This window comes from Mesoplodon bidens (assembly GCF_964165515.1).
Source record: "Mesoplodon bidens genome assembly, chromosome: 8".
NCBI classification, from domain to species: domain Eukaryota; kingdom Metazoa; phylum Chordata; class Mammalia; order Artiodactyla; family Ziphiidae; genus Mesoplodon; species Mesoplodon bidens.
In genome coordinates this window covers 55,504,985-55,532,699 of record NC_138165.1, presented here as the reverse complement: position 1 = coordinate 55,532,699, position 27,715 = coordinate 55,504,985, and the positions used below count along the sequence as shown (strand labels likewise).

Sequence of the window (27,715 nt, the reverse complement as noted above, 5' to 3'; positions counted from 1 at the left end):
AAAAGGAATCCAAATTGGAAAAGAAGTAAAGCTGTCACTGTTTTCAGATGACATGATACTATACATAGAGAATCCTAAAGATGCTACCAGAAAACTACTAGAGCTAATCAATGAATTTGGTAAAGTAGCAGGATACAAAAGTAATGCACAGAAATCTCTGGCATTCCTGTACACTAATGATGAAAAATCTGAAAGTGAAATCAAGAAAACACTCCCATTTACCACTGCAACAAGAAGAATAAAATATCTAGGAATAAACCTACCAAAGGAGACAGAAGACCTGTATGCAGAAAATTATAAGACACTGATGAAAGAAATTAAAGATGATACAAATAGATGGAGAGATGTACCATCTTCTTGGATTGGAAGAATCAACATTGTGAAAATGACTCTACTACCCAAAGCAATCTACAGATTCAATGCAATCCCTAACAAACTACCACTGGCATTTTTCACAGAACTAGAACAAAAAATTTCACAATTTGTATGGAAACACAAAAGACCCCGAATAGCCAAAGCAATCTTGAGAGTGAAAAACAGAGCTGGAGGAATCAGGCTCCCTGACTTCCGACTATACTACAAAGCTACAGTAATCAAGACAGTGTGGTACTGGCACAAAAACAGAAAGATAGATCAATGGAACAGGATAGAAAGCCCAGAGATAAACCCACGCACATATGGTCAACTTATCTTCGATAAAGGAGGCAGGAATGTACAGTGGAGAAAGGAGAGCCTCTTCAATAAGTGGTGCTGGGAAAACTGGACAGGGACATGTAAAAGTATGAGATTAGAGCATTCCCTGACACCATACACAAAAATAAGCTCAAAATGGATTAAAGACCTAAATGTAAGGCCAGAAACTATCAAACTCTTAGAGGAAAACGTAGGCAGAACACTCGATGACAGAAATCACAGCAAGATCCTTTTGGACCCACCTCCTAGAGAAATGGAAATAAAAACAAAGATAAACAAATGGGACCTAATGAAACTCTAAAGCTTTTGCACAGCAAAGGAAACCATAAACAAGACCAAAAGACAACCATCAGAATGGGAGAAAATATTTGCAAATGAAGCAACTGACAAAGGATTAATCTCTAAAATTTATAAGCAGCTCGTGAAGCTCAATAGCAAAAAAACAAACAACCCAATCCAAAAATAGGCAGAAGACTTAAATAGGCATTTCTCCAAAGAAGATATACAGACTGCCAACAAACACATGAAAGAATGCTCAACATCATTAATCATTAGAGAAATGCAAATCAAAACTACAATGAGATATCATCTCACACCAGTCAGAATGGCCATCATCAAGAAATCTTGAAACAATAAATGCTGGAGAGGGTGTGGAGAAAAGGGAACACTCTTGCACTGCTGGTGGGAATGTGAATTGGTACAGCCACTATGGAGAACAGTATGGAGGTTCCTTAAAAAACTAAAAATAGAACTACCATATGACCCAGAAATCCCACTACTAGGCATATACCCTGAGAAAACCATAATTCAAAAAAGTTATGTACGAAAATGTTCATTGCAGCTCTATTTACAATAGCTCAGAGATGGAAACAACCTAAATGTCCATCATCGGATGAATGGATAAAGAAGATGTGGCACATATATACAATGGAATATTACTCAGCCATAAAAAGAAACGAAACTGAGCTATTTGTAATGAGGTGGATAGACCCAGAGTCTGTCATACAGAGTGAAGTAAGTCAGAAAGAGAAAGACAAATACTGTATGCTAACACATATATATGGAATTTAAAAAAAAATGTCATGAAGAACCTAGGGGTAAAAGGGGAATAAAGACACAGACCTAGTTGAGAATGGACTTGAGGATATGGGGAGGGGGAAGGGTGAGCTGTGACAAAGCGAAAGAGAGGCATGGACATATATACAGTACCAAACGTAAGGTAGATAGATAGTGGGAAGCAGCCGCAGAGCACAGGGAGATCAGCTCGGTGCTTTGTGACCGCCTGGAGGGGTGGGATGGGGAGGGTGGGAGGGAGGGAGACGCAGGAGGGAAGGGTTGTGGGAACAGATGTATATGTATGACTGATTCACTTTGTTATAAAGCAGAAACTAATTTAAAAAAATATTATTCAACAAAAAGTTGAGAATGTAGGGCATCAGAATATGCCACTCTAAAATAGACCTCTTTGGTTTAAAGATTATTTTGTCCTGAAAATAATTAAGAAACAACAGACACCAAAAATCACATCTCTCTGCCCTCTCTTTTTGCAGAAAGCGGGCTTAGCCTCTTAATCACCAGAGACAGGTCTAGATTTACCAGCCCAGAGACAGCACTGAGAGGAATCTATGTAACAAAAGTTACCAAAATGACCCTTATCTTTCCTCAGTTTTCCTCATATATTTACCTTCTCATAGTATGCCTTCCTTGAAAGTTTAAAACCTTTTTCCTTTAACTTTTTATTTCTCTACAAATTTATTGTTCTTTGGTAAGTTGCTATATAAGCACAAGTTTTAACCACTCCTTTGAGTTACTCTTCAATGAGTTTCTCTCACATGTATGTGTGCTATGTGAGTTTAATAAACTGTTTTCCTCTTTTTAATTTGTCTTTTGTCAGTCTAATTTTCAGGGCCTTAGCCAGAGAACCTAGGATAGAGGAAATAATTGTTTGTTTTTTTTCTTCTACTGCAAGTATCTATATCACCCTCATCTTAACCTGATCTAAAGTATTCCTTGAAATAATCCTCTCAATTCACTCTACTATAAGAAGTCACTGATGGGACTTCCCTGGTGGTGCAGTGGTTAAGAATCTGCCTGCCAATGCAGGGGACATGGATTCGAGCCCTGGTCCAGGAAGATCCCACATGCCGCAGAGCAACTAAGTCCGTGCGCCACAACTACTGAGCCTGCTCTCTAGAGCCTGCAAGCCACAACTACGGGGCCCACGCACCACAACTACCAAAGCCTGCGTGCCTAGAGCCTGTGCTCCGCAACAAGGGAAGCCACCGCAATGAGAAGCCCGTGTGCCACAAAAAAGAATAGCCTCCACTCGCCGCAACTAGAGAAAACCTGTGCTCAGCAACGAAGACCCAACATAGCCAAAGATAAATAAATAAATGAATTAAAACAAAAAAAGTCACTGATGACACACAGTTACAGACCTAAATTAATTAGTTCCTTATTGCTTATTGTATCAAGTTAGGATTTCAGCATGTCCTCCATTCTCCCTCATATAAGTCATTTTACTTGGGACAAGTAAATTTATATTTCAAGCTCTTAATGTCCCAAGCTCTTACTTGGGACAATTTATCTTATAGTTCAAGCTCTTAAAATTATGTGCCTTGTGAAAATAACATGCAAAATTAAAGGAAAACCAGAGTCAGTGACAGTTTATTTCTTAAGAAGTATTTTGTTCTAAAAGATCATTTTAAAAGGTTTAATGCCTACAGTTTTATAATTTCCCTAAGCTATATTTATAGCTTGACAGGGAAAATAGAGCCAACTATTTATAAAAACACTGAATTGTGTCATTTGAATATTTAAAAATTATAGTTCCTGTCAATATTATCCAAAATATTCCCTTGTATTAGATATTTTTTCCCCAGACACGCAGAATAATTCAGTTGTTTTAGATATATCATGATTTTGTGCCTTTTAAGCCTGTTTTTTTTTTTTTTTTTTCTACTAAGAATAAGGAGGGCTTCCCTGGTGGCACAGTGGTTGAGAGTCCGCCTGCCGCTGCAGGGGACACGGGTTCATGCCCTGGTCTGGGAAGATCCTACATGCCACGGAGTGGCTAGGCCCATGAGCCATGGCCACTGAGCCTGCACGTCCGGAGCCTGTGCTCTGCAGCGGGAGAGGCCACAGCAGTGAGAGGCCTACGTACTGCAAAAAAAAAAAAAAAAAAAAAAAAAAAAATGTTTGGTAGGTTTCAAGAAGGTATACTTGAAGATTGAGTAAACAAATGACTTTTGGTTAGGATTACATTTATTTATTTATTTTTTAAAAACTTATTTATTTATTTTTGGCTGAGTTGGGTCTTTGTTGCTGTGTGCGGGCTTTCTCTAGTTGAGGCAAGCGGGGGCTACTGTTCCTTGTGGTGAGCAGGCTTCTCATTGCGGTGGCTTCTCTTGTTGCGGAGCATGGGCTCTAGGCACGCGGGCTTCAGTAGTTGTGGCTTGCTGGCTCTAGAGTGCAGGCTCAGTAGTTGTGGCGCACGGGCTTAGTCGCTCTGCAGCATGTGGGATCTTCCTGGACCAGGGCTCGAACCTGTGTCCCCTGCCTTGGCAGGCAGATTCTTAACCACTGCACCACCAGGGAAGCCATGGGATTACATTTAAAATGAACAGAAAACATCAAGAAAATAAAATATATAGTTATACTAGATTCTTAAGAATAAGCCATGAAGGGTAATGCTGATTGACAAGCCAATATGCTTTACATGAGGCTTGAGGGATAAAATTCAGAATATATAAACATTTTAAACTCTGAAATGGCTTTAAGCAGTAAATTAAAATCCCGTTTTGTAAACTGCTCTAAGCATTTAATGTATCCAAGACTGAGCAATAAATCTTAATTGAAAATATTTAGTTCAACAATGTATAATGGGAATGTTGATTTGTATTTAACAGAAACAAAGTTATTCAGCCCAAACTGCCTGAAGGCTGCAATTACTTGGTCTTCAGTGATACACACTCATCAAATGCCAAGTTGGGTGTTTTGGTAAGATCACTATGCACTTCTCTTTCAAGTATGTCATGCATATGGATTTAACAGAGAACAAGTAAGGGAAATCCACTGAATTAAAATATGAAAACAATTCCACAAACTAGAAGGCCTAGTATATCAGTGACATTACTATTTAAAACATGCATTTAAAGATCCAGAAATAATTAATTGTGAGTTACAATTGACACAGAGGTGAGACTGGTTCTTGCATACCCCTGGCTGCTTAGAAAAGCTGACTGCAGTGTACGACTTTTTCCCACATTTCTTAGGAGTACATAAGCTCTAGATTTTTCTTTCCCACCTTCCATGCTTGAAAGAGTACCAGTTTTATTCCTTGATCTTTGCTTGATGTCAGGTAATTACTATATGAAATGAGCCTCTCTGGGCATAGCATATGGTTAAGATTTAATATGACTTTGGAAGCAGATAAACTTGGTTTTGAATCCCAACTCTACTATTCATCCCAGGCAACTCATTTCTTTCAACAAGCCTCGGTTTCTGAATCTATAAAGGAAGAGTAAGAAAGTCTTCCAGAAATGATTACCATGAGATGATTAATGAAAAGCATTTTTCAAGTGCTTAATATATTCTAAATCTGTAACAAGTAGTCACTATAATTATGTTATTTTTGTTGCCAAAGTGACATCCTCATCATATATCCCAGGCTAAGTGCATACAACCACAAAGGTGTAACGTCATAGTGAGAATACAGGTTTCATAAAGTGTGATAGAAAATGATTGTTTTCATTTGACACTTCCCAGTCTTACAAGACAGAATATTGTTTTTTCTCCTTACATCTTGTACGTTTTTTTCATGCATTTTTCTATATATTTTTTCCAAAAATAATTTATAATCTGACAGTCAATATGCAAAAGGAGAAAAATCAACTGAACAGTAGCTCCTGCTTTCCTAATCACCTAATTTTCTTCATGGAAATCGTTCAGGGAATGCAGTGGGCAGGAGTTTAAGCCAGAGATGACTCAGACAGATTCATCATGAGAAAGTAATTACAATAACTTCCTGAAGTGCAAAATATCAGTGAAATTCAATGAGTAAATAACACAGTAACAAATATCCCTATGTATATAGGTATTTCATAGGTATGACAGTCATTGTATACCAACAAAAACAGGTTTGTACTTATTTTTTCCACACATTCATATGTTCATTTATAGCACTGAAAAGTTCCATTTTACAAATCATCTCAGGGGAATAGTTCTAAAAGAAACTTATAAAGTGGGATTACAATGGCATGAATTCTTGGGAGTATTTCAAAAATTCTTCTACTATCAAATGTTTCCTTATGAGAATTAACCTTGATACTACACTAAAAGGCAGTTTAAATTTAAACAACAAAAAAATATTTTTGGTCCACTTATTCACATCTCAGCTCTAAACTGTCCATTAAGAGAGGGGAAAAAAAATAACAGCAAAAAAAGAACTTTTAGAAAAGAAAACACAATAATCTGAAATACTTCAGTATTTTGTGTAAATTAGTAAACAATATAACTTACTGAATATATTTTAAGAAAGTGGTTCGGGGCTTCCCTGGTGGCGCAGTGGTTGAGAGTCCCCCTGCCAATGCAGGGGACATGGGTTCGTGCCCCGGTCTGGGAGGATCCCACATGCCGTGGAGCGACTGGGCCCATGAGCCATGGCCGCTGAGCCTGCTCATCTGGAGCCTGTGCTCCGCAACGGGAGAGGCCACAACAGTGAGAGGCCCGCATACCACAAAACAAAACAAAACAAAACAAAAAAAACAAACAAAAAAAGAAAGTGGTTCAAGCACACACAGTAAAAATGCTAACTTAAAAAAAAAAGTTACTAGGCAACATAGTTTTAATCTATTTTAATCAGTATCTACAATACTCTTGAAACCAGCATTGTCTTTACTGGTGCCATTCCTCACAAATAAAGAATTTAAACTGACAATATAGGTAAGACTTTCCTGCTATAAAGTTACTCACCAATAATATTTTTTATAGTTAATTTACAGATGTCTCTCTAGCCTATTGGGATAGATCAAAAATTGCAGTTAATAGGGTTGCAATGAATAAGGGTTACATTCAAAAGAACTTGGTTTTATGTTTATACTATGTGCTAAAAAACAAACAAACAAAACAAAACTTTCCAATAAGTAGATAAATTGACCAATTGATTTCTGTTTGCTCTTTCTTTTTATGAGAAATATCTGAGGTGCTAATGAGAGCTGATGGGGTTCAGGACAGGTCACCCCAAAATGTGCTATGTTGGCATATTGATTTTTTTTCTTGTTGATAGTTGTTAATTTTATTTAATTTATATTTTTAACTTTTTATTTTATATTAGAGTACAGTTGATTATCAATGTTGTGTTAGTTTCAGATGTACAACAAAATGATTCAGTTATACATATACATATATCTATTCTTTTTCAAATTCTTTTCCCAATTAGGTTGTTACAGAATACTGAGCAGAGTTCCCTGTGCTATACAGTAGGTCCTTGTTGGTTATCCATTTTAAATATAGCAGTGTGTACATGTCAATCCCAAACTATCCCTCCTCCCAACCCTTCCCCCATATTGATTATACTGAATTAAAGTTACTTAAGAAACAGCTGGTGAAAGAAAAATACTCTGAGCCTCTTTTGTTTGCCTGAAAGAAGGGACTAATTCCCTCATGTGAAGGTATCCTCCCTATACCAGGAAGATAGAAGGCATCCTTATCACCAGAGATAGGGAATTCAAGGCCAAGAAAGCAGTATAAGTAAGCTTTGTTACTTCATTATTTTGGAACTGGAAGCCCAAACCCCTTTGTTTTGTCAAATCTTCACAAATAATTGTTTCTTTGTCTAAAAGGTATAAATGCTGCCTGCTTTGGTCACTTCTTTGGGTCTCATTCTTACGGGGCTCCCATACTTAAATAATTAATTTTTTTCTCCTGTTAATCTGCCTTCTGTCAATTTAATTACAGGCATACCTCATTCTATTGCTCTTCACTTTATTACATCCTGAGGATACTGTGTTTTGTGCAAATTGAAGGTTTGAGTCTACCCTGCATCAAGCAGGTCTATCAGCACCATTTTTCCAACAGCATTTGCCTATTGCTTGTCTCTGTGCCACAGTTTGGTAATTCTCACAATATTTCATAATTTTTTATTATTATATTTATTACGGTGATCTGTGATCAGTGGTCTTTGCCATTACCATGATGACTCACTGAAGGCTCAGATGATGGATAGCATTTTTTATCAATAAAGTTTTTTTTTTTTTTTTTTTGTGGTATGCGGGCCTCTCACTGTTGTGGCCTCTCCCATTGTGGAGCACAGGCTCCAGACGCTCAGGCTCAGCGGCCATGGCTCATGGGCCCAGCCGCTCCACGGCATGTGGGATCTTCCCAGACTGGGGCACAAACCCATGTCCCCTGCATCAGCAGGCTGACTCTCAACCACTGCGCCACCAGAGAAGCCCAGGAAAGTATTTTTAAATTAAGGTATGTACTTTTTTTTTTAAAGACATAATGTTATCACACACTTTAAAGACCACAGTATGGTGTAAACATAACTTTTATATGTACTGGGAAAACAAAAATTTCATGTGACTCACTTTATTGTGATATTTGCTTTATTTTGGTGGTCTGGAACTAAATCTGAAATATCTCTGAGGTATGCCTGCACTACACCAGCCAAAAGAACCTAGAAAGATAGAGGAAAAAATGTTCCTCTCCTATAGAGCCAAATGGCCACAGGGTTACACAGGGAATATAGGAGAAACAGCAAGAGGAACGCATTTACACACGGACAACACAGTCTGTCATTCAGCATTGCAGAGACCATCAGTCTTAGCACCTGGTTGACATGACTAGTAACCTGAAGTAGAAAGTTACTGGAAGGAACTTGTAAGCAATACTTATTTGTAAATCACATCAAGAACTTCTAGAACAAGATGAGGGCCCAGCTGTCTATTGGTCCTAAGGGGCTATACTGGGAAGATCTGAGAGCGGAACCCAGTACTTCAAACTTGTTTGCCTCTTAGCATCAGCATCAAGACAATATAGTTGTGCATAAAAATTTGCTCATCTCAGAGGCCCACTTAGATACATATGTTCCTCTGCTAGATTTCTATGGATTCTGTTCTATGTTTATTCTTAACTGAATTCATTTATACTTACTCAATACTGCAGACAATCAAATCATTCAAATTTCAGTCTGTTGGACCCAATATAGTTTCTATCACTACTCTTGATAGGTTCTATTATTAAAGGCCAGATGTTCCTTTCATAAGTTTTTCTCATTTAATCCTCATGAGAACTTTACAAAATAGGCATTTTACCTTGATTTTACAGATGAGGAAAGCAAGTACCACCGAGCTAACAGTAATTTGCTCAAGGTCACTGAGATAAATTCACTTAATAGGATCTAAAATGATTTAGGTTCATGTGCCCCTAAAGCAAAAGGACAATGTCAAATTTTTATCAACAGGCCGAATACAAAATCTGATACTCAATAAAAATCTGTTTATTGAATAAATGAATGTCTGACTCACAAGCCATACTCATTAATGCTGACTTAAGATATGGTTTGTAATAAGGTTCTGGGTTATTTCTGGGAAAATAGTCTACCTTGCACAAATTAAAATTTAACAGTATAATTCTGAATTTATTTTAAAGTAATTTCCAAATATAACAATAACTGACATGAAGTAGGCATTTAATATTTGTTACTGGATGTTTAATCATCATCCATACACAGTTAAAAATATCACTTGGTGTATAACACCTGAAGGGCCAACTACAAAGTGTAAATAGTAACACTAATTCTTTTTTTTACAAACTTTCTTTATATAATCTTCATATACAGCTGTTCTTTAATTTATGTTGAGTAGGAAAATGGAAATTTAGTATTAAAGAAGATAAGGTTTTTTGCCTTATAAAAACGAGCATATAAATGAACATTTTGGTGTAACCTATAGCTACCACATTACAATGTAAGGACTTTATTTGCTCATACTATTTCAGTCATACTCACTTTTCCATATTAAATATTCTGAACAACTCCAGATAAGAACCAACTGAATTGCTTTAGTCCAAATTAAATCCTTTATATGGGCCCTAATCTTGTAGAGTCCCTTGTTTCTTCTGTTCTATCATCTTCTACACAGAAGTATTAGCATTTCAATTTGCCTTTAATTTCTAACACTACCTTGAATTTCAAATGTGTATCAAATCTTAGAACACAATCCAAAGAAAACAGTTGTTAATAGTATCATTTTACATCACAAGGTTTATTCTATGGACCACATAAAAAGAATTATTTATTGCACATCTTGTTGATATTATTATCCCTTTATTGAATCATCACTATTAAAAATGAGATACTTCAAGAAAGTATACTTCCACAGTTCTAAAACTAAGAAAAAATTGCTGAAAAGCTTCATGGTGTAGGGATTTTACCCCAAGATTTAAAAATACACAGTATTCAATTCAAAGCAAAATTATGACTTTCTTTTGTATATTCCATCATTGACACATTTAATATAATATCAAAATTCAGGTTCATTATTGTATTTTTAAAATGACGTTCGTTGAGATGACAAATTAAGGCAATATGGTAAGTCTTGCCTCTCAAAGAAACAGAAGAGAATATGAGGAAAGAGTGATTACAGTTTGAAAAGAATAGTACAATGTAACTTTATCTTCTAAAAGAATCTTTGCACTTTGATTTTCAAAGATCACGTATGGGAATGAGTCAAAGCTCTCTTTCAGCACCATGAAATTTTACCTGATGAGTTACAGTGGTTAACAAAGGTAGAATGACAAACTAAATAAACACCCTGCAGAGTAAGTGAAAATTGCTGAAAACTAAATATTAAATACTTAAACTCAAATCATTATAACTATTAATAATGCCACAATGATGATGATCAGAGGAGGCTTCAATACATCATATTGCCACCATAGCAACTGGTGTATCAGATATTCACCAGTGAGAATAAGATATTATATTTATTAATTACCTTAAGTTTTAAGCAACTTCCATACTTAAGACATTGTAAAAATTCTCTTATCAAAAAAACTTAACTTCGTTTCCAGAAAAAGAATGTTTCTTCCCTACCCTACATGGACCAAATGGATTCCATAAGACTGATAAATTTCTGATTTAATTTATATTGCTAATCTATAATTCTTTCTGGCTCTAGGTCAAAGATCCATTGTACAAGCACAGATCTGTCATATTAAAAACTACAGTGATTAACTAAAAAAAAAAAACCAAAAAAACAGAACTTACCAACTGGTTCCTTTTGATTCTGAAAGAGAATCTTGCTATTACTGCCATCCATATTTGCCATATTAATTGTGTTTCCATCCGTCCAGTAGAGTTTCCTTAATTCAAAATAGATATGGTTTAAAAATATTAGATATAGACCTACTTGTTGACTAGAAGCATATATTGAAGAACAAAGTTAATATTAAAGTAAATTCTTGGCTCAGGATAATTTTTTTCAGGAAGGCCCCCAGATTGTTGAGCCACTTGCCTGGGAAGAAAGTACCACTCTTGCTTTTTCCTGTCACTGAAGGACAATAATCTCACTTACTTTCCCGCACCTACATTCACAACTGGATACTTAACTATGACTACAGTAAATTATTTCCATTTAAAGTCATTCATCAAGATTGAATTCTCTTGGCTTGGAGAAATCAGGCACCAGAGAAGGGAACAAAGTCATTTCAATCATTCCAGTTGAAAGCACTCAGGAGAAAGAATTTCTTTTAGCCTTACCCAAGTTCTCTATATGGGTACATGATGACTAGCCAGAAGATGGGAGAATCTGATCTACTTAGCAGTGACCATAATACTAACACACAGTAAATATGTTATTAACACTGGTATTTGAAATGAAATTAACAACTTCTCCTGGCGTCTTTTTTTTTTATTTTGAACTGTCACTCTTTAGAAACATAAATTGATAAAATGTTACAATAATATATAAAAATCTGATTTCATGCAGAAAACAGAAATCTCTAACCAGGGATCTCATACAATTTCCATATTCACATTTGCTTTTTTGACTGTATAGTTTATATATATATATATATGTATGTGTGTCTTCTGAATTCAACAAAGTTTTTACATAAAATCAGAGCAAAAGTATGTAAAATTTTTGAAAATTTAAAAAAATAATCATACTTTACCCCCTGACTGGGTGAGCTGCTAGACACTGTGGCTTATCGATTCCGTGGATAATTGAGGTTTTCAAGGAGCCATCTAGTCTCGCCACGTTAATTTGCGTTTCATCAAATTCTGAGCTAATCCAGTATAAATTACGTGAGACCCAGTCCACAGCTAACCCTCTGATACTCTGAATATCTGTAAAACAGGAAAGAGAAAATTAAAAATGAATGAAGTTTTTCATTCTTTTGGCTTTCTAAGTCAGTTATTTTCTGTCTCAGGGAAAATTTAATTTACACTATTAGTCAGCTAAAATTGTACAAGATTGTAATCTCATTCCCTTATCAGCCCTTCTTAAGGCATGAATAATCATTAATGTCTTACTGCTGAGCCATTTGAAAACCTGAAGTAACAATTAGCATTGAAATTACACTAACAGTCAATGATTCACTAGTAAACACTTCGGAGCAGACACAGGCAGCAGTCCTATGGGCCAAGGTGACCAAAATTCAAATTAGAGTAATAGCTTCTCTAGTTGATGGCACATCTTTCTAGTTAGGAGAAAGTACTGTGAGCTATCAACAAATGGGTCATTTTATGTTTTAAATGCCAATTTGTTACTGAAATGAAATAAAACAATTCAACTTTCCAAAAAGAATACCAGAGTTCAACATTTTTAAAATGGATAATTAACAGAAATTGACTGAGATATGAGCAAAGAAACTAAAGCCCTTTTAACACTCCTCCAATGTGGATTCTACAGAAATTACTGAAATCTAATTATGTTTTGATTCATTACATCCAATATGAATATTTGGGTTGCTATTACTTGATGATTCAATTAGGCATCTTTTTTAAAAATGATGGAATTTAGGCTAAAATATAATTGCACATTTAAATTAAAGAAACAAATTAAAATGAAAGTGTTAAAAACAATGGATACTAGGAAATCTTTTTAACATATTAACAGGTAAAGCAGGCCAATTTAGTTCCCAATCTGTGGCATTTGACTACTTTTACTTGGTTTCGCTTTTATGTCATAAAGTTTTAACATTTTCTATCATTCTGTACCTCTTAGGGCTCTCCAGACCCCTGCTAGTCAAATTTACAAGACACCTGGAGACTCTTAAAAGGAAGATTCTGATTCAGTAGGTCTGGGGAGGGTCCTAAGATTCTGCAACTTATAACTAGCTCCCAAGTGCTGTACTCCAGAGCAGCAGGTCCAATCCAAATGCTGCTAGAAACCCAGAGCAGCTGCAACTTAGCTCTTCTAATTACTACATCTTCCCTTTTTGTCATTTTTAAAAGATGTCACCAAACTAGATTTCCAGAAAGTGAAAACTCTGGATTTGTAAAATCTGCTAACTAGTTCAATTAAAAAAAAAATACATTTATTTATTTATGTTTGGCTGTGTTGGGTCTTCATTGCTGTGCGCAGGCTTTCCCTAGTTGCAGCTACAGGGGGGACAATCTTCGGTGTGGTGCGCAGGCCTCTCATTGCTGTGGCCTCTCTTATTTCAGAGCACGGGATCTAGGCATGTGGGCTTCAGTAGTTGTGACACTCAGGCTCAGTAGTTGTGGCTCATGGGCTCCAGAGCCCAGGCTCAGCAGTTGTGGCACATGGGCCTAGTTGCTCCGCAGCATGTGGGATGCCCCTGGACCAAGGCTTGAACCCGTGTCCCCTGCATTGGCAGGCGGACTCCCAACCACTGCACCACCAGGGAAGTCTCACTAGTTCAAAATTTAAAGGAGCAAAATAAGGGAGGCCTGGCAGTTCTGGGTCAGCTGTGAAGTGCTGTGCTGGCATGGTAGGCTCTACCCCAAGTTTACATCCTTGAGTCTTAACAGAGCCTATTTTCCTGCTCAATATTCTTTTTATTATTTCTAAATAACTTTTAATCACAGTGCCCTTAAAAGGTATTCCCCATGTTTCAATTTCTCCTGTAGGCAACACCTTCTCACTCTGCAAGTTACCTTTCATCATTAATTTCTGGTAAGTTGGCAAATTTTGTATGTGAACTTCATTTCTCAACCCAACACTTGAAATTTATTTTTATTTTTAGTTATTCTCATCCAGTTCCCTCTTTTCTCAAGAGAAGAAAAAGTAATACAACACCTCTGTAAAGCTAAACCTGCCAAGTCAGATATTTATTTGCCTCACCCAGAATATTTATTCTTCTTCCTTCACCCTCTGGACTTAATTGGTTGCTGAGAAACCGTAATGAGAAGATTTGGCTTCCTGTTCTAGGTTGGATGCCTATTTTTTGTCCTTAAATTGCTTAAATTTTGGCCTTTTTTTAATCAGCAAAATGAGGATAATTATAGATAATTCATAGGATTGTTGTGAATATTAGAGGACGTGTGTTCATGCAGCTTAATTCAGGGTTGAGGGATACTTTGCCAAACCAAGGACTTAATACTTTCTGCTTTTTTACCCTGAATTGCTTGGTACTGGCAAAAATAAAATAAGTTTTTATTTCCTCTAAAATACATGTTATCCAGAATTTGTTTGGTTTCTTTCTGCTGTCTCTTCTACTCAAAATCCTTTTACTTATTTCTGATTGACTCTTAATCATACAGCCTAGAGAAGACACTGCATTTTTAAACTGGAAATCATAGCCAAATGTAAGCTATGAAAACCTATTTAGTCCTTGTGAATTCTGTAGTTCATGCTCTCTCAAATCTATTTCTATCTTTAATCTTGCATAGCATACAGTCTTTTTCTTCTTTCAAGCAGTTGATTTAGCTGCTGCCAGGTTATTTTTCTGACTAGAGAGCTCTGGATCATGACCTTTGGTTGCCCCAAGGTATTCTATTGCTTCCAACCACTCAGAAAGTGATGTCTAAATTCCTCAGCCTGGCTTTCTGTATAATCTGAATATAATTACCTTTCCAACCTTATTTCTCACTATTTTTAGCCAATTATCTTATTACAGTTCAGTCATATTGATGTGTTCTCAGATTCCCAGCCTTGTCCTAAACTTTCCAATCTATATAGAATTACCTGGAACTCACATCCAATCACATCTTCACTTTTCTAAATCTCATGCAAAATATGCCAGCTGATAGGCAACATCATCCTTCAATCACAAAAACCTAATCAATTCTCCTATATATTCCAGCCATAAAGATTTTCTTTATCAACCTAACTCAACAGGACTATATCTGGTCAATTCCTTTCTACCTAATGTGATAATTATTTGTTAACATACTAGTACTTTCACATATACTTCTTGAAGGTGGGCTCCTTGCTAATTTATCTTTATAGCTCCCCTCCCCAAACGTATACATTGTCTTAAAAATAAATATTTTTATTGAATTGATGAATGAATTCATGATATGCACAATCAATACTTTTAAGGATATGTGAGCTGAGCTAAAAATATCAGATGTAAGATCCTCAAGTGTATTTTCAGTAGTACATACCTAAACATATACTCAGGCAATCTCAATTCTCATTTTCTATCCTCATCCTTTTCCTGTCCATTAGTTTGGAGTTTCTAATTATCAGCTTTGTGCCTAAGATAAATTTTATGTCTTTTTGACCACCAGTAATGCCCAAGTCTTGTTGTTTTAGAGTGTCCTGGTAAATTCACAGTAAAGGGGTGGGGGGAAGAATAAAAACTGCAATATGTTAAATGATATTTTTCTTTTTTTTATAAAAATACTAAAATAATGAATTGACTCAACTCTTGTTTTCAAGTAAGTCAGGCCAAGACCTCTGAACAAGTTTCTCAGAAAGTTCAATTTAATATTTCCAGGGACGTTCACTTCTTGAAGAAAGGCAGATTAGATATTCATAAAAGCCCTCCATTGCCATAAGATTCCCTGATGTATGATAAATTGTAACTTTTAAATGCATTGTTGAGATCATAAGACAGACAGGAATATCTCTAAGTGCTAACACACACTTGTATGTTAGCTAAAATCATAAAGGAAGGGAAGTGGGAATACAGATGTTGGTGTTGCCACTGGGACAAAAACTTGTAAGGATAATCTAGAGATTCCAGTATTATTAGTTGCTCAGTGCAAGAGGATTCAGTCCTTAAACTCACAAAAAGTAGCAGAGCTAAACAAGAGCAATCCCAGGATATCAGAAGGATCTACATCCTTGGGTGAGTGGGAAATAAAAAATCCGCCTACTTAAAAAGGAGAATAATTTTTAAAATAAATATAAAACATTTTTTTCTGTCTCTTTCCTGGGTATGAAAAAAAAAATTCTAAGCATAGGTCTAAGCTTAGGTAAGAGATTAATAGTATATAAACAAGGTATTCATTGGTTGGGTAGAGGAGAAATCAAACTAAGGTGATTCCTGGCTTATTGTCACTCCTTTTCCCTCCAACAGAAGCAAATTCAAATACCCTATGGAAGAAAAAAATTTTTTAACCCAGGTCCTCACAATTTCCATAGACTGAGTTTCTCTTCATAATTGATCAGAACAAAAAATTAAAACAAAAAATTAAAAGAGACATAAGACCGGGGCTTCCCTGGTGGCGCAGTGGTTGAGAGTCCGCCTGCCGATGCAGGGGACACGGGTTCGTGCCCCGGTCTGGGAGGATCCCACATGCCGCGGAGCGGCTGGGCCCGTGAGCCATGGCCGCTGAGCCTGTGCGTCCGGAGCCTGTGCTCCGCAAGGGGAGAGGCCACAACAGTGAGAGGCCCGCCTACCGCAAAAAAAAAAAAAAAAAAAAAAAAGAGACATAAGACCAAGAATAAAGAGAAAAATAAACAATAGGTTTAAGTCTCCAAAGCTTACATGTTTTTAAATTATTATGTGTAAGATAAAGAAAAATGCATGGAATGTTTTAAAGGAAAATATATGCTTCAAAATAATAAACAAGGTTCAATAATTTATTTTTAAAAATCTTCTTGGAGTATATATAAATGAGAAGCAAAAATAACTTGCAAATATTAAAAAAAAATAATTCATTAGATGGATTAACCAGGTTAGACACTAGTTACAGCAAGACAGCTAGTGAACTGAAAGACAAATTGAAGGAAGTTAGCCAGAGAAAACACAGAGAAACAAAAAGATTAGGTGAGTTGGAGGTTAGAATGAATAAACTACCATACCTAGTCAGAGTTTACAAAGGAAGGAATAGAGAGACTAGGCTAGAAAAAATGGTCAGATTCGTGACCATTGAGGGTTTTTCCTCCGTGTGCTGATGAAAGACATGACCCAAAAGGAAGTACAACACACTTTAGGCTGCTAAATAAAAATATTATCAGGAGGAAAAAGAAGATCTTAAAAGCACCTAGAGAGAAAAGACACATCCTGCAAAAAAGGATGACAATTAGACAAACCGAGATTCTCAGCAGCAATTAGAGATGTGAAAAGTTAGTGAAATAATATCTGGAAAGGGTTGAGAGAAAGTAACTCTAAACTTGGAATTTGTACTCAACCATCATTATCTTTCAAACTACACTTAAACATCAACAAAAAGATGGGCAAAAACTCAATAGCCATGTCTCCAAAGCAGATATAGAAATGGCCAACAAGAACACAAAAGGATATTCAACATCACTAATCATTAGGAAATGCAAATCTTGACCACAAGTATATACCACTTCATACCCATTAGGATGGCTACTGTAGAAAATGAACAAACAAACAAACAAAAAACAAAAAGAAAAAAGAAGCAAAATAAAAATATTGGCAAGAATATGGAGGGGTTTCCCTGGTGACGCAGTGGTTGAGGGTCCGCCTGCCGATGCAGGGGACACGGGTTCGTGCCCCGGTCTGGGAGGATCCCACGTGCCACGGAGTGGCTGGGCCCGTGAGCCATGGCTGCTGGGCCTGCGCATCCGGAGCCTGTGCTCTGCAACGGGAGAGGCCACAGCAGTGAGAGGCCCGCATACCACAAGGGAAAAAAAAAAAAAAAGAATATGGAGAAATTGGAACCCTTGCAGGCTGTTGGTGAGAATTTAAAATGGTGCAGCCTTGTGGGATACAGTATGGCAGTTCCTCAAAAAATTAAAAATAGAATTACCATATGATCCAGCCATTCCACCTCTGGGTATATGACCAAAAGAATTTAAAGGTCTCAAAGAGATATTCATATACCTATGTCCACTGCAGCATTATTCATAATAGCCAAAAGTGAAACAACCCAAATGTCCATTGACTGATGAATGTATAAACAAATTGTGATACATACATACAATGGAATAGTATTCAGCCTTAAAAAGAAAGGAAATTCTGACAGACTACAATATAGATGAACCGTGAAGACATCATGCTGAGTGAAATGAGCCATTCACAAAAAGACAAATACTATATGACACCTCTTATATGAGGTACCTAGAGAAATTAAATTCATAGACACAGAAATAGAATGGTGATTTCCAAGAGATGAGAGAAAGGGCATGGGGAGTTGTTGCTTAATGGGTATAATTTCATTTTGCAAGACAGAAAGAGTTCTGGAGATTGGTCACACACTGTGAATGTTCTTAACACTACTGAACTGTACAATTAAGAAGGGTCAAGGGACTTCCCTTGCAGGGGGCACGGGTTCGATTCCTGGTCGGGGAACTAAGATACCACATGTGGCATGGTGCGGCCAAAAATAAAATTAAAAAAAAAAATAGAAAGGTCAACACGATAAACTTTATGTTATGTGTATTTTACTACAATTTAAAAAAATTATCTTAAAAAAAAGAAGACTAAATAAATATATTTTCAGACATTATATCAGATTATCACTAACAGATTCTCACTAAACTAAAGGAACATTAAAGGATATAATTCAGAGAGAAGAAAAAAGATTACAGAAAGAAGGCCTTAAATGAAGGAGGGATGGAGGTAAGCATACAAATTGGTTAAAATGTAGAGAAATCTAAATGAAAAAGGACTGGCTGTCAATTCTCTGCTTGTGAGACATCTTTTTTTTTTTCCTATGAAGTGGACCTGCTGACACCAGCTTCTTGGGTGTGAACACAAAGACTTCTATCCCAAATCAGGCATGCCTTTCAAAGGAGGAAGGGATCCTAATTCGTATAACTTTCTGAAGGCAGTTATGGTTTCATCCAATCAAAACTCATTTGCAGTAGGTTTCTGGGCAATTATTTTACTGTTCTTAGAAGCAAAGTTTAAAAAAGCAAGTTGGTAATGCTTGTAAAAAGCTTTCTCAAGGGAACTTTGTAAATATTAATATTCTATTTGTTGCACTTATGAAAAACTGATCATACAAATATATATACATGTATGTGTATATATACATATATATGTTACTATATATAACACATGGTATGCAAATTAATAAAACATCCATAAATCCATGATCTAGCTTAAGAACATTATAAATACTTTAGGAGCCTTCTATGCTCACCCTCACTAATTTTATGCCTCTCCAACTCTGAACAATTGAGCATTTACCATGGCCTTGGTTTTGTCACTTTTAACACATATGTATGCATTCTCAATCTTTTTTTTTTTTTGAGAGAACACAGGGGCAGAATTATAATTCTTGACTAATCTTTATATTCTTAATGTCCTAAATTATAATTATTCCTATCTTATAGAAACAACTCACTGCTGATTTGGTAAAAAATTCTGAAGAAAGCCTCCTTCTTTTATTTTCATCTGGATCAATGACTCCAATATCTTTCCAATTATTTGGTCAACTTCACCTCTCTTTCATTCATCAGGTTCAATTACTTCTACATCTACTCTTGGTGTCTGTCACCTTCTTATATCTAAATTTTGTTTCAGATTTGGAACATCTCTGTAACCTTCTAGTTGCATCCTTGTCTATAATTTCTCACTTATCTATCAGGTTGATAACGTGATTTATCTTCAAAAGAGTTTGAATGACCTATATCCATCTGTAAAAGTCTTCAGCAGCTTTCCATTGTCTTGAGGGAAAAAAAAAACTAAAACAAAACAAAAAACAAAAACAGCTCCTCTGGTATAAGACCCTCTGTGATCTGCCATGATATGAACCTTCTTACTCTTTTACAAGATCTATCTGCCCCTCACTGCTTGCTCCTCTGTATGTATGTATGTCCAGATCTTTGTGCCTACTGATAGCTTAACCAGATTGATCTTGCTACAGTTTCCTCCAGAACCCTCATTTCACCACCTCCTCCTAAGTGGGAAATTTAGTAATCCCATGTAAGAACTCAGTACTCCTTGTGCTAATTTTGTAAGAAGTGGCTTACACCTTATTAACCTCCTTATTTCATTGAGTCTTATACTTTAGTTAGATGTTTACATTTCACTCTCACCAGATATAAAGCTCTTTGAGGTTATAGATTGTCTTAGTGAAATAGTTGCTATCTCCCCACCCATTCAACATCCCAGATACAAAATCCAGAATATGGTGTGAGAAAAAAAAAAAAAGTCCATGGAGTAAACTAAAATAGCATTTCTATCTTTCTAACTAAAAGATAAAGAATATACATGGGAAGTATTGCTCATTTAGCACCCATTGCTATAGATACACAGTTCTCAATGGAATGGCGTTTATAGGTATCATTTTTGCCTTTCTTTTTTTCATTTCTTTACTCTCCTCTTTTTTTAAATCACAGATGTTGACATTCTTCCACCAAAAGGCTTCCTGGGTGAAAATGAAAATTGAAAATTCTATTCAGTAATAGGCAAAACAACAGATGTTCCCTGTCTAAACTTTCTACTTTAATTCAAGGACTGTTTCCAAAATCTATATCTCACTGATTTGGGGCCCGATCCTTTTTTTTTTTTTTTGGTGGTTGCACATTAGACTTGGGCTGAGGAAAATATGAAGAGGGTCTCAAGAAAAATTCCAGTAGATGGAAGACAATGAAGTGAGAAAATACAGAGGCCAACAGTATAAGAAGTAAGAGAAAGGCCAAAGAGTCACTTACAAGGAATCTAAAAGATGAAAGCATAAAATAAAGTACAGTTACTTGCAGGATTTAAGATACTTTGATGCGTTCAGAAACTGAACTGTCAAAAGTTCATCTCAAGTTTCTCTTTTAATGGAAGGACATATCAGTCCCTAACAAGGTTTCACTTTGGAAGAAAGGGAAAAGCAACGTCATTTAACATGTGGGGAACCCAGAAACTGAGTTGTCCTTGAAAATGTCTATTCCTCAACTTTCATATTCAGTTATTTATATATTTACTCATTGATACCTCAATGATTTTTCCACATTTCACTATCTCTGTTGTTTCCACCCTTGTCCAGGCTTCCATTACCTCTTACTAAAACCACTATAGCAGCCTTGTTTCCCAGAGTCTACTGCTCATCTACCCACCAACCCAGACCTTTTCAATTCTCCACTAAACATAATATCTATATATTTTTTATGTTTTGTTTTAGTGGCCGCTAGGCATGTGGGATCTTAGCTCCCTGACCAGGGATCGAACATGCAGCCCCTGCATTGGAAGGCAAAGTCTTAACCACTGGACTGCCAGGGAAGTCCCTACACATAATATCTAGAGTGATCTTTTCCAAAGCAAAGATAATCATGTAGTTGTACTGTCCTTAAAACATTTCCTAAGTTTCCATTATTTTTAGTATTAACATAAAAATCAACGAGTTATCCTATAAAGGCTGGCATGATTTGGTTCCTGTTTTTTTAGCTCCATCAGCTCGTATAACACCCTCTTGTTCTGTACTTCATACTATTCAGTCTATACTGACCCTCTTTCAATTTCTTATCATATAGAACATATTCTAATACTTTTGAAAATGACTGAATTAATAATTATTGATCCTAATGAGTACATCTATTATTAGTGAGAAAATATTATTGCTCAATTTTTGATTAATAATTGTAAATAGAGTCTGCTAAATGGAGATAAGTCTGTGATTTTCTCAAAGATAAACTCACCAAATTACTACTTGTTATCAATTTACAATTAGAGACATAAAATCTTTCCCCAATTTTTTTTGAGATAGAACATCTTTTACTTTATACAATTCATAGAGCCTTTGGAAAGTATTTCACATTCACGATAAAGTAAGTGAACAATTTTCTATTAGATTTTGATGAATTTCTTGTGAGAAGACCACCAAACTGACTGTCAGTCTTGGGAGTACCTTATGTGCTTTAACTGTTCTCTCAAGATTTTTCATGATCATTAACCAGGTAGTCTTTTTAAATCTAGTCTAACGATAATTATTTTTTCCCTTGCTTCTGTAAAAAAATACTGCACAATAAGGAAATCTTTGCATTAGCTTTTTTAGAAAGGCTCTTCTCTTAGGGAACGTTTGTAATTCAATATTTAAACAAGCTTATAACCAATTCATTCAAGTTGCATTAACAGTACTAACCTGAGATGGGTAAAGAGCTAGCATAGATACAAGAGTACCTGAGTGCTCAAATACTCTCAGATCTACTAATGGTACTCAAGCCAGTGGAAACTCTTGAAAAACACTGTAAATTTAAAACCTGCACTTCTTATTGCTTTCATTAAGAAGCTGATCACTGCTCAAATTAGGTCTGATTTTAAATTGTCAGTATGCTTCAAGGCAGAGGAGTTTGATATATCTATATGGATCACTGATCATGCCTTCCTCCATCCTCCTTCAAATCACTCTATCATGCCTAGGGGGCATGAAACTGAAGAAAAACTGTGTCTTCTTTGATTTTGCAGTCACAGCGAACAGCAGGTGCTCAACTAAGATTCACTCACTAAAATGATAACTGACCCAGAAATCACATTATACCAAAATTTAAGCAAAAATGAAGATAATTCAATGCTAAATATTTAGAATTCAGCCACTGCATTTATATGTATGTCTCATTTCAGCTATATTTCTACTTTGGGAAAAGTTTTTTTTTTTTTAATGGTTAATCAACAGCATTACTGAAAACCTGTGATTCAACCTGATGGGTCAGGAGGTGGATAGGAACAGGTTTCCTCTCTTATTTGTTTAGTCTAGTTCTGTAAAAATACATTCAAAAGAAAGTTGATAATGAGCCTGAATCAGAGGGGGAGACCAGTCTTTACAAATATCCTATATTTTCTCTAGGCAAATACAACTTTTCCCGCATCAGCAAAAAGGAGTCTTCAAATCTGTTTATTTAGAAATCTGCAAATTATCTGTTCTGAAATTTTTTTTTCTTGTGAAACTAAATTTCTAGTTATCAGACTACTATGTGCAACATAATTATAGCATTCTCCAATTGTTAGGATATAGCATATTATTAAATCTCTGAATAATCAATTCCAACTCTCAATTAACAACACAGAATTGGATAATAGAAAAAGAATACAAAAGAGATGCAATTATTACAAACTGAATAACAAACATTTTTTAAGATGTAAAGTGAAAATCTTTTACCTCTAGAAATAACAGTTTCTAATCCAGTTCCATTAATGAAAGCCCGTGTAATGGTTTGTGTCTTAATGTCTGTCCAGTATAAACGTTCTTCAGATGCATCAAAGTCTATCACAGTAACATCATCAATATCAGGGACTGTAAAGGCCGTGATAAAGTTAAAATATGGATTATCAATATCCACTCCTCTGATTTCAGAACGTCTTGCATAAAGAAGAAATTTTTTCGTTTCTAGAAAAGAAATAGAAATGTTTTTCTTTATAAGCTTGGCAAGTTTGAAGCTGTCTAGAAATACTAAATATTATTTGTTGATGATTTAATAGGTTTTTAACACCAGAAAATCATGACCAAGATTTGATGGAAACATGAACACAGAAATTATTTATCTATTTTTAAATGAAAGTACTCAATAACAACAAATGTGAAACAAGTTAGAATCCTTAAGTCATTTTTCTTTAGTTAGAAATGCCAAGAAATTATCAGTAATTGATCAGATCTTAGAATTTCAAACAAACTTGTTAAAGGAAATGAACTCTACAAATGTCAAACAGCCATATTTGTTCTTTGTTTATAACTATAACAATATTGCAGTGCATTAAGTGTTTTTTGAAGGAAACTAAGAACATTTTTTCTATATTACCTTTGAATAAAATGAGATTAAACATTGCTTTTAAAAATCATGTTTATATTTTCCCTATCAAAATTAGGGTTCATATAATGTTAAAGCATGCTGTACTGTAAATTTTTGTGAATCTGTAGTAATTAATATTGTGAGGCATTCTATCATTTCTACTTAAATAGGCACTTTTCTTGCAATGAGTTTGTGAAATATTAGTAGATTTAATAGAAATAGGAGTCACAGATGTTCTATTCTCTTGTTTTTCTCTTTGGGGTTATTGTTGATATTTGAGATATGGTATTATTGTATAAAATTAATTAAAGCCACATGTGCCTAAATACCTGAGTTAAGATTGGATGAATACACTCTTTTTTGCCCTTAAAAGTAAGTGCTTTGCAAATAAACAAAAATTACTAACAAAACAAAACTAAAAAAATCCACAGTCTGATTTTTTTCTTTTTTTGAGAAGTTATTTGAGAAGTTCTAATTTCCAAGGTATGGTAGCAACATCAAAAATACATTTGACTTAATAAGAGAGCAACCATTTATTTAACATCAACAAATATTAACTGAATGTTTCCTACATGCCATTCAAAATTACAGGTCCTCAGAAAACAGAAGTAAATGAGATAAATGAGGGCCTTCTCATGTAGTAGTTTACATTCTAAGAGGGACAAACAATAAATAAAGAACAGAAACAAGAAATATCAAAAACAAGAATACCAAAAACAAGACAATATCAGTAGAAGAGCTACTGTAAATTAGGTCATCAGGGAAGCCCTCTACAAAGGTGATGAATAGCAAAAAGGAGGCTACAATTAGAAAATCTAAGAGAGGAGTGTTTTTAAAAGAGGGAACAGCTAGCCCAAAGTCCAGAGCAAACTTGGTGTATTCAAGAATGTAGAATATGTGTATGAGGTATGTAAATTAGATCTCTATCTGTAATTACACATGATATTATTTTATATAAAAAACCTTATGTAGAGTTCAAGGTACCTTCACTTTTTTTGAATTCACCTCTAAATTGTGTAGATTTAAAGCACATTTCCCAGCATATCTTATTATCAACCACCAACTTTTATTAAATGTCCTTTTTTTTTAACATCTTTATTGGAGTATAATTGGTTTACAATGATGTGTTAATTTCTGCTTTAAAACAAAGTGAATCAGCTACACATATACATCTAGAGTGAAGTAAGTCAGAAAGAGAAAAACAAATACCATAGGCTAACACATATATATGGAATCTAAAAAAAAAAAAATGGTTCTGAAGAACCCACAGTCTGGCTTTCATTCACAAATTTTATTTTCATTTTTTAGTTTAAATATGCTGTTTAAGTATTTTTTACAAACCTTTCCAAGTTACATATTTTACTTCATATTTTCTCCCTTCAACTTGATAATACCCTATAAAATGATGCTAAGGTAACTGTAGAAGAGCAGGAGGAGATTAAAGTTGTTAAATACCTCTTTATTATGCAGGTTACCTACATCATCATTTTCTGATAATGCACTTTCACTTACAAATCTCCATGTTTGGTAGAGATAAATTCTGCTAACACACCAAATAAGAAAGTAGCAAGAAAAAAAAGTGAATAAGGTAATAAACAGCAAAGTGCAGCATATCACATATTTAAAGAATTTGTCAGTCTCCCCAAAAGTAGATGAATCATCAACAGAGCCTGAAAATAGCACCACATCAAATGTTTTTAAGGACATCAAAAACCTCTTCCACTTTACTTTGAGGAAAATCTGAATGCTAATATAATTTGAGATAATTCAATTTGGAGTTTAGATAAGAACTGTAAGAAATTTACCATAGCAGGTCTTCTTGTTTGAGGAAAGCTTCATCAAGTGTGGGCAAGCACAAGCAGCACTCCTATTATGATTGATCAGACACATATGAGAGCAGGGGCCTCTGCCATCATTAGCTGCACAGGGATTGGGAGCTGTAATTACACAGTGAAATATTAAGAGTGAAGAAGGAAGACTAGATTAGGGGACCTCTGAGTTTGACAAGGGTTATTCACATAATGATTCAAAGTGAAGTTCCCTACATAACACCCATTACTCGAGTGATTAATATGACAATAACAGACAATCATACACAACAATTACATGAATAAAACATTTTTCCTCCTTGAAGATAACAACTAAGATAACTCCCTCAATTTCCTCTAAGAGGAATGGTATGCATTCTATTGCTTTAGAAGCAAAGTTTTTTTTTTTTTAAGGATTTAGTCTGAGAAATAATCAGGAATAATTATCACATTTAGTAGAAAATAAACTCAGGTAGACTATCATGCCAGTGTTGGGAGTTCCAGTGGATGTCGTTATTTTCCTACCATAGCATATAGATTCCCTTCTTGCCTTAGCACGACATTCTGAACAGTTTCCATAGGAAACTGCTGTTACATATACTGTATACCCCTTCAGGCCATTTCTTCTTTTTCAAATCAGAGGCCTATGTGAAAAACATGTTTGTCTTCCTTCATTATAACAACATCTACTTCTTTTTTTTTCTCTGTATTAGCTTATTCCATGGCTAAAATTTGCTCCACATACTCAAACTTACTATATTCCATTGGATAAATAACATGATATATTCAAATTTAGAATGGAATATTAAATTTTGCAGTTCAATGTCATTCTCTCATTCTTTTGTGTTTCTTATTTTGTCATCATGCCTTTTGGATAAGATTTTAATGTCAATTGATCAAACTGTTCTTTCAAATCTCATTTTTATAGAGCCTATCTAGTAGAATAAATTCTTTAGAACTACGTTTGTCAGTTGAAGGCATGAAAGTATTATACCTTCTGATCCCACCAGCAATATTTTAGTTTTCAACTAAAATCTTCCTAACAAATGGATCTATTGTTCAGTGTAATAATGTTAGTCTTGTAGACTTTTAAAGCACAAAGAATAAAAATCAATAGGTTATAATAAAAATTGTAGAGAAATTAACTGAATTTAATAAATACTCAATGTGGCTTTTGCCAGTCTTCACACCCTCCCCACAAGATAACAAAAACAATTCATGTCTGTGTATTCAATTTAAAAAATAAATAAAAGGAAATGATGGGCTTCTCTGGTGGCTCAGTGGTTGAGAGTCCGCCTGCTGATGCAGGGGACACGGGTTCGTGCCCTGGTCCGGGAAGATACCACATGCCGCAGAGTGGCTGGGCCCGTGAGCCATGGCCGCTGAGCCTGCACGTCCGGAGCCTTGCTCCACAACAGGAGAGGCCACAACAATGAGAGGCCCGTGTACCGCAAAAAAAAAAAAAAAAAAAAAAGAACTACCATATGATCTAGCAATTCTACTTCTGGATATTTATCTAAAGAAAATGAAAAGACCAACTTGAAAAAATATATACACCCCTATGTTCATTACAACATTATTAACAATAGCCAAGAGGTGGAAGAAACCTAAGGGTCCATCGATGGAGAAATGGATACAGAAGATGTGGGATGTGCTTGTGTGTGTGTATAATGCAACATTATTCATAAAAACGACAGAAATCCTGCCATTTCTGGCAACATGGATGAACCCTGAGGGCATTATGCTAAGAGATATGTCAGATGGAGAAAGGCAAATACTGTATGATATAACTTATATGTGGAATTTAAAAAACAAAAACAAAAACACCAAGCTCATAGATACAGAGAACAGAACAGACTAAAAGATTGGTGGTTGCTGGAGATGGGTGTGAGTGGCAGGGGGGAGGCGGGGCTTGCCCATTGAAATAGATGAAGAAGGTCAAAACGTACTAACCTCCAGTTATAAAGTAAATAAGTCATGGAGACTTATACAGCATGATGATTATAGTTAATAATACTGTATTGTATATTTGCAAGTTGCAAAGAAAATCAATTAAAAAATAAATATAGAAATAATATAAGAAAGAGAATGATCTAATTTTCACTGGAGTTCGGTGATGCTATTGCCTCTTGGAAGGGCTTATGTTCATGTATTTGTTTC

General features: G+C 35.3%; 1 protein-coding gene across 1 annotated transcript in view; it reads right to left on the bottom strand.

The window, feature by feature from the left end:
- LRP1B (LDL receptor related protein 1B) overlaps positions 1-27,715 on the bottom strand; it is a gene marked incomplete at its 3' end in the record, with an annotated part of 2,330,707 nt that overhangs the window by 596,025 nt on the left and 1,706,967 nt on the right. The window contains exons 49-52 of the mRNA XM_081243013.1: positions 25,553-25,684; positions 23,120-23,347; positions 11,869-12,043; positions 10,964-11,058 (exon numbers count right to left, since the gene is read on the bottom strand). Of these exons, the coding sequence (XP_081099139.1) occupies positions 10,964-11,058; positions 11,869-12,043; positions 23,120-23,347; positions 25,553-25,684 (630 nt within the window). The remainder of the gene's footprint in view (positions 1-10,963; positions 11,059-11,868; positions 12,044-23,119; positions 23,348-25,552; positions 25,685-27,715) is intronic.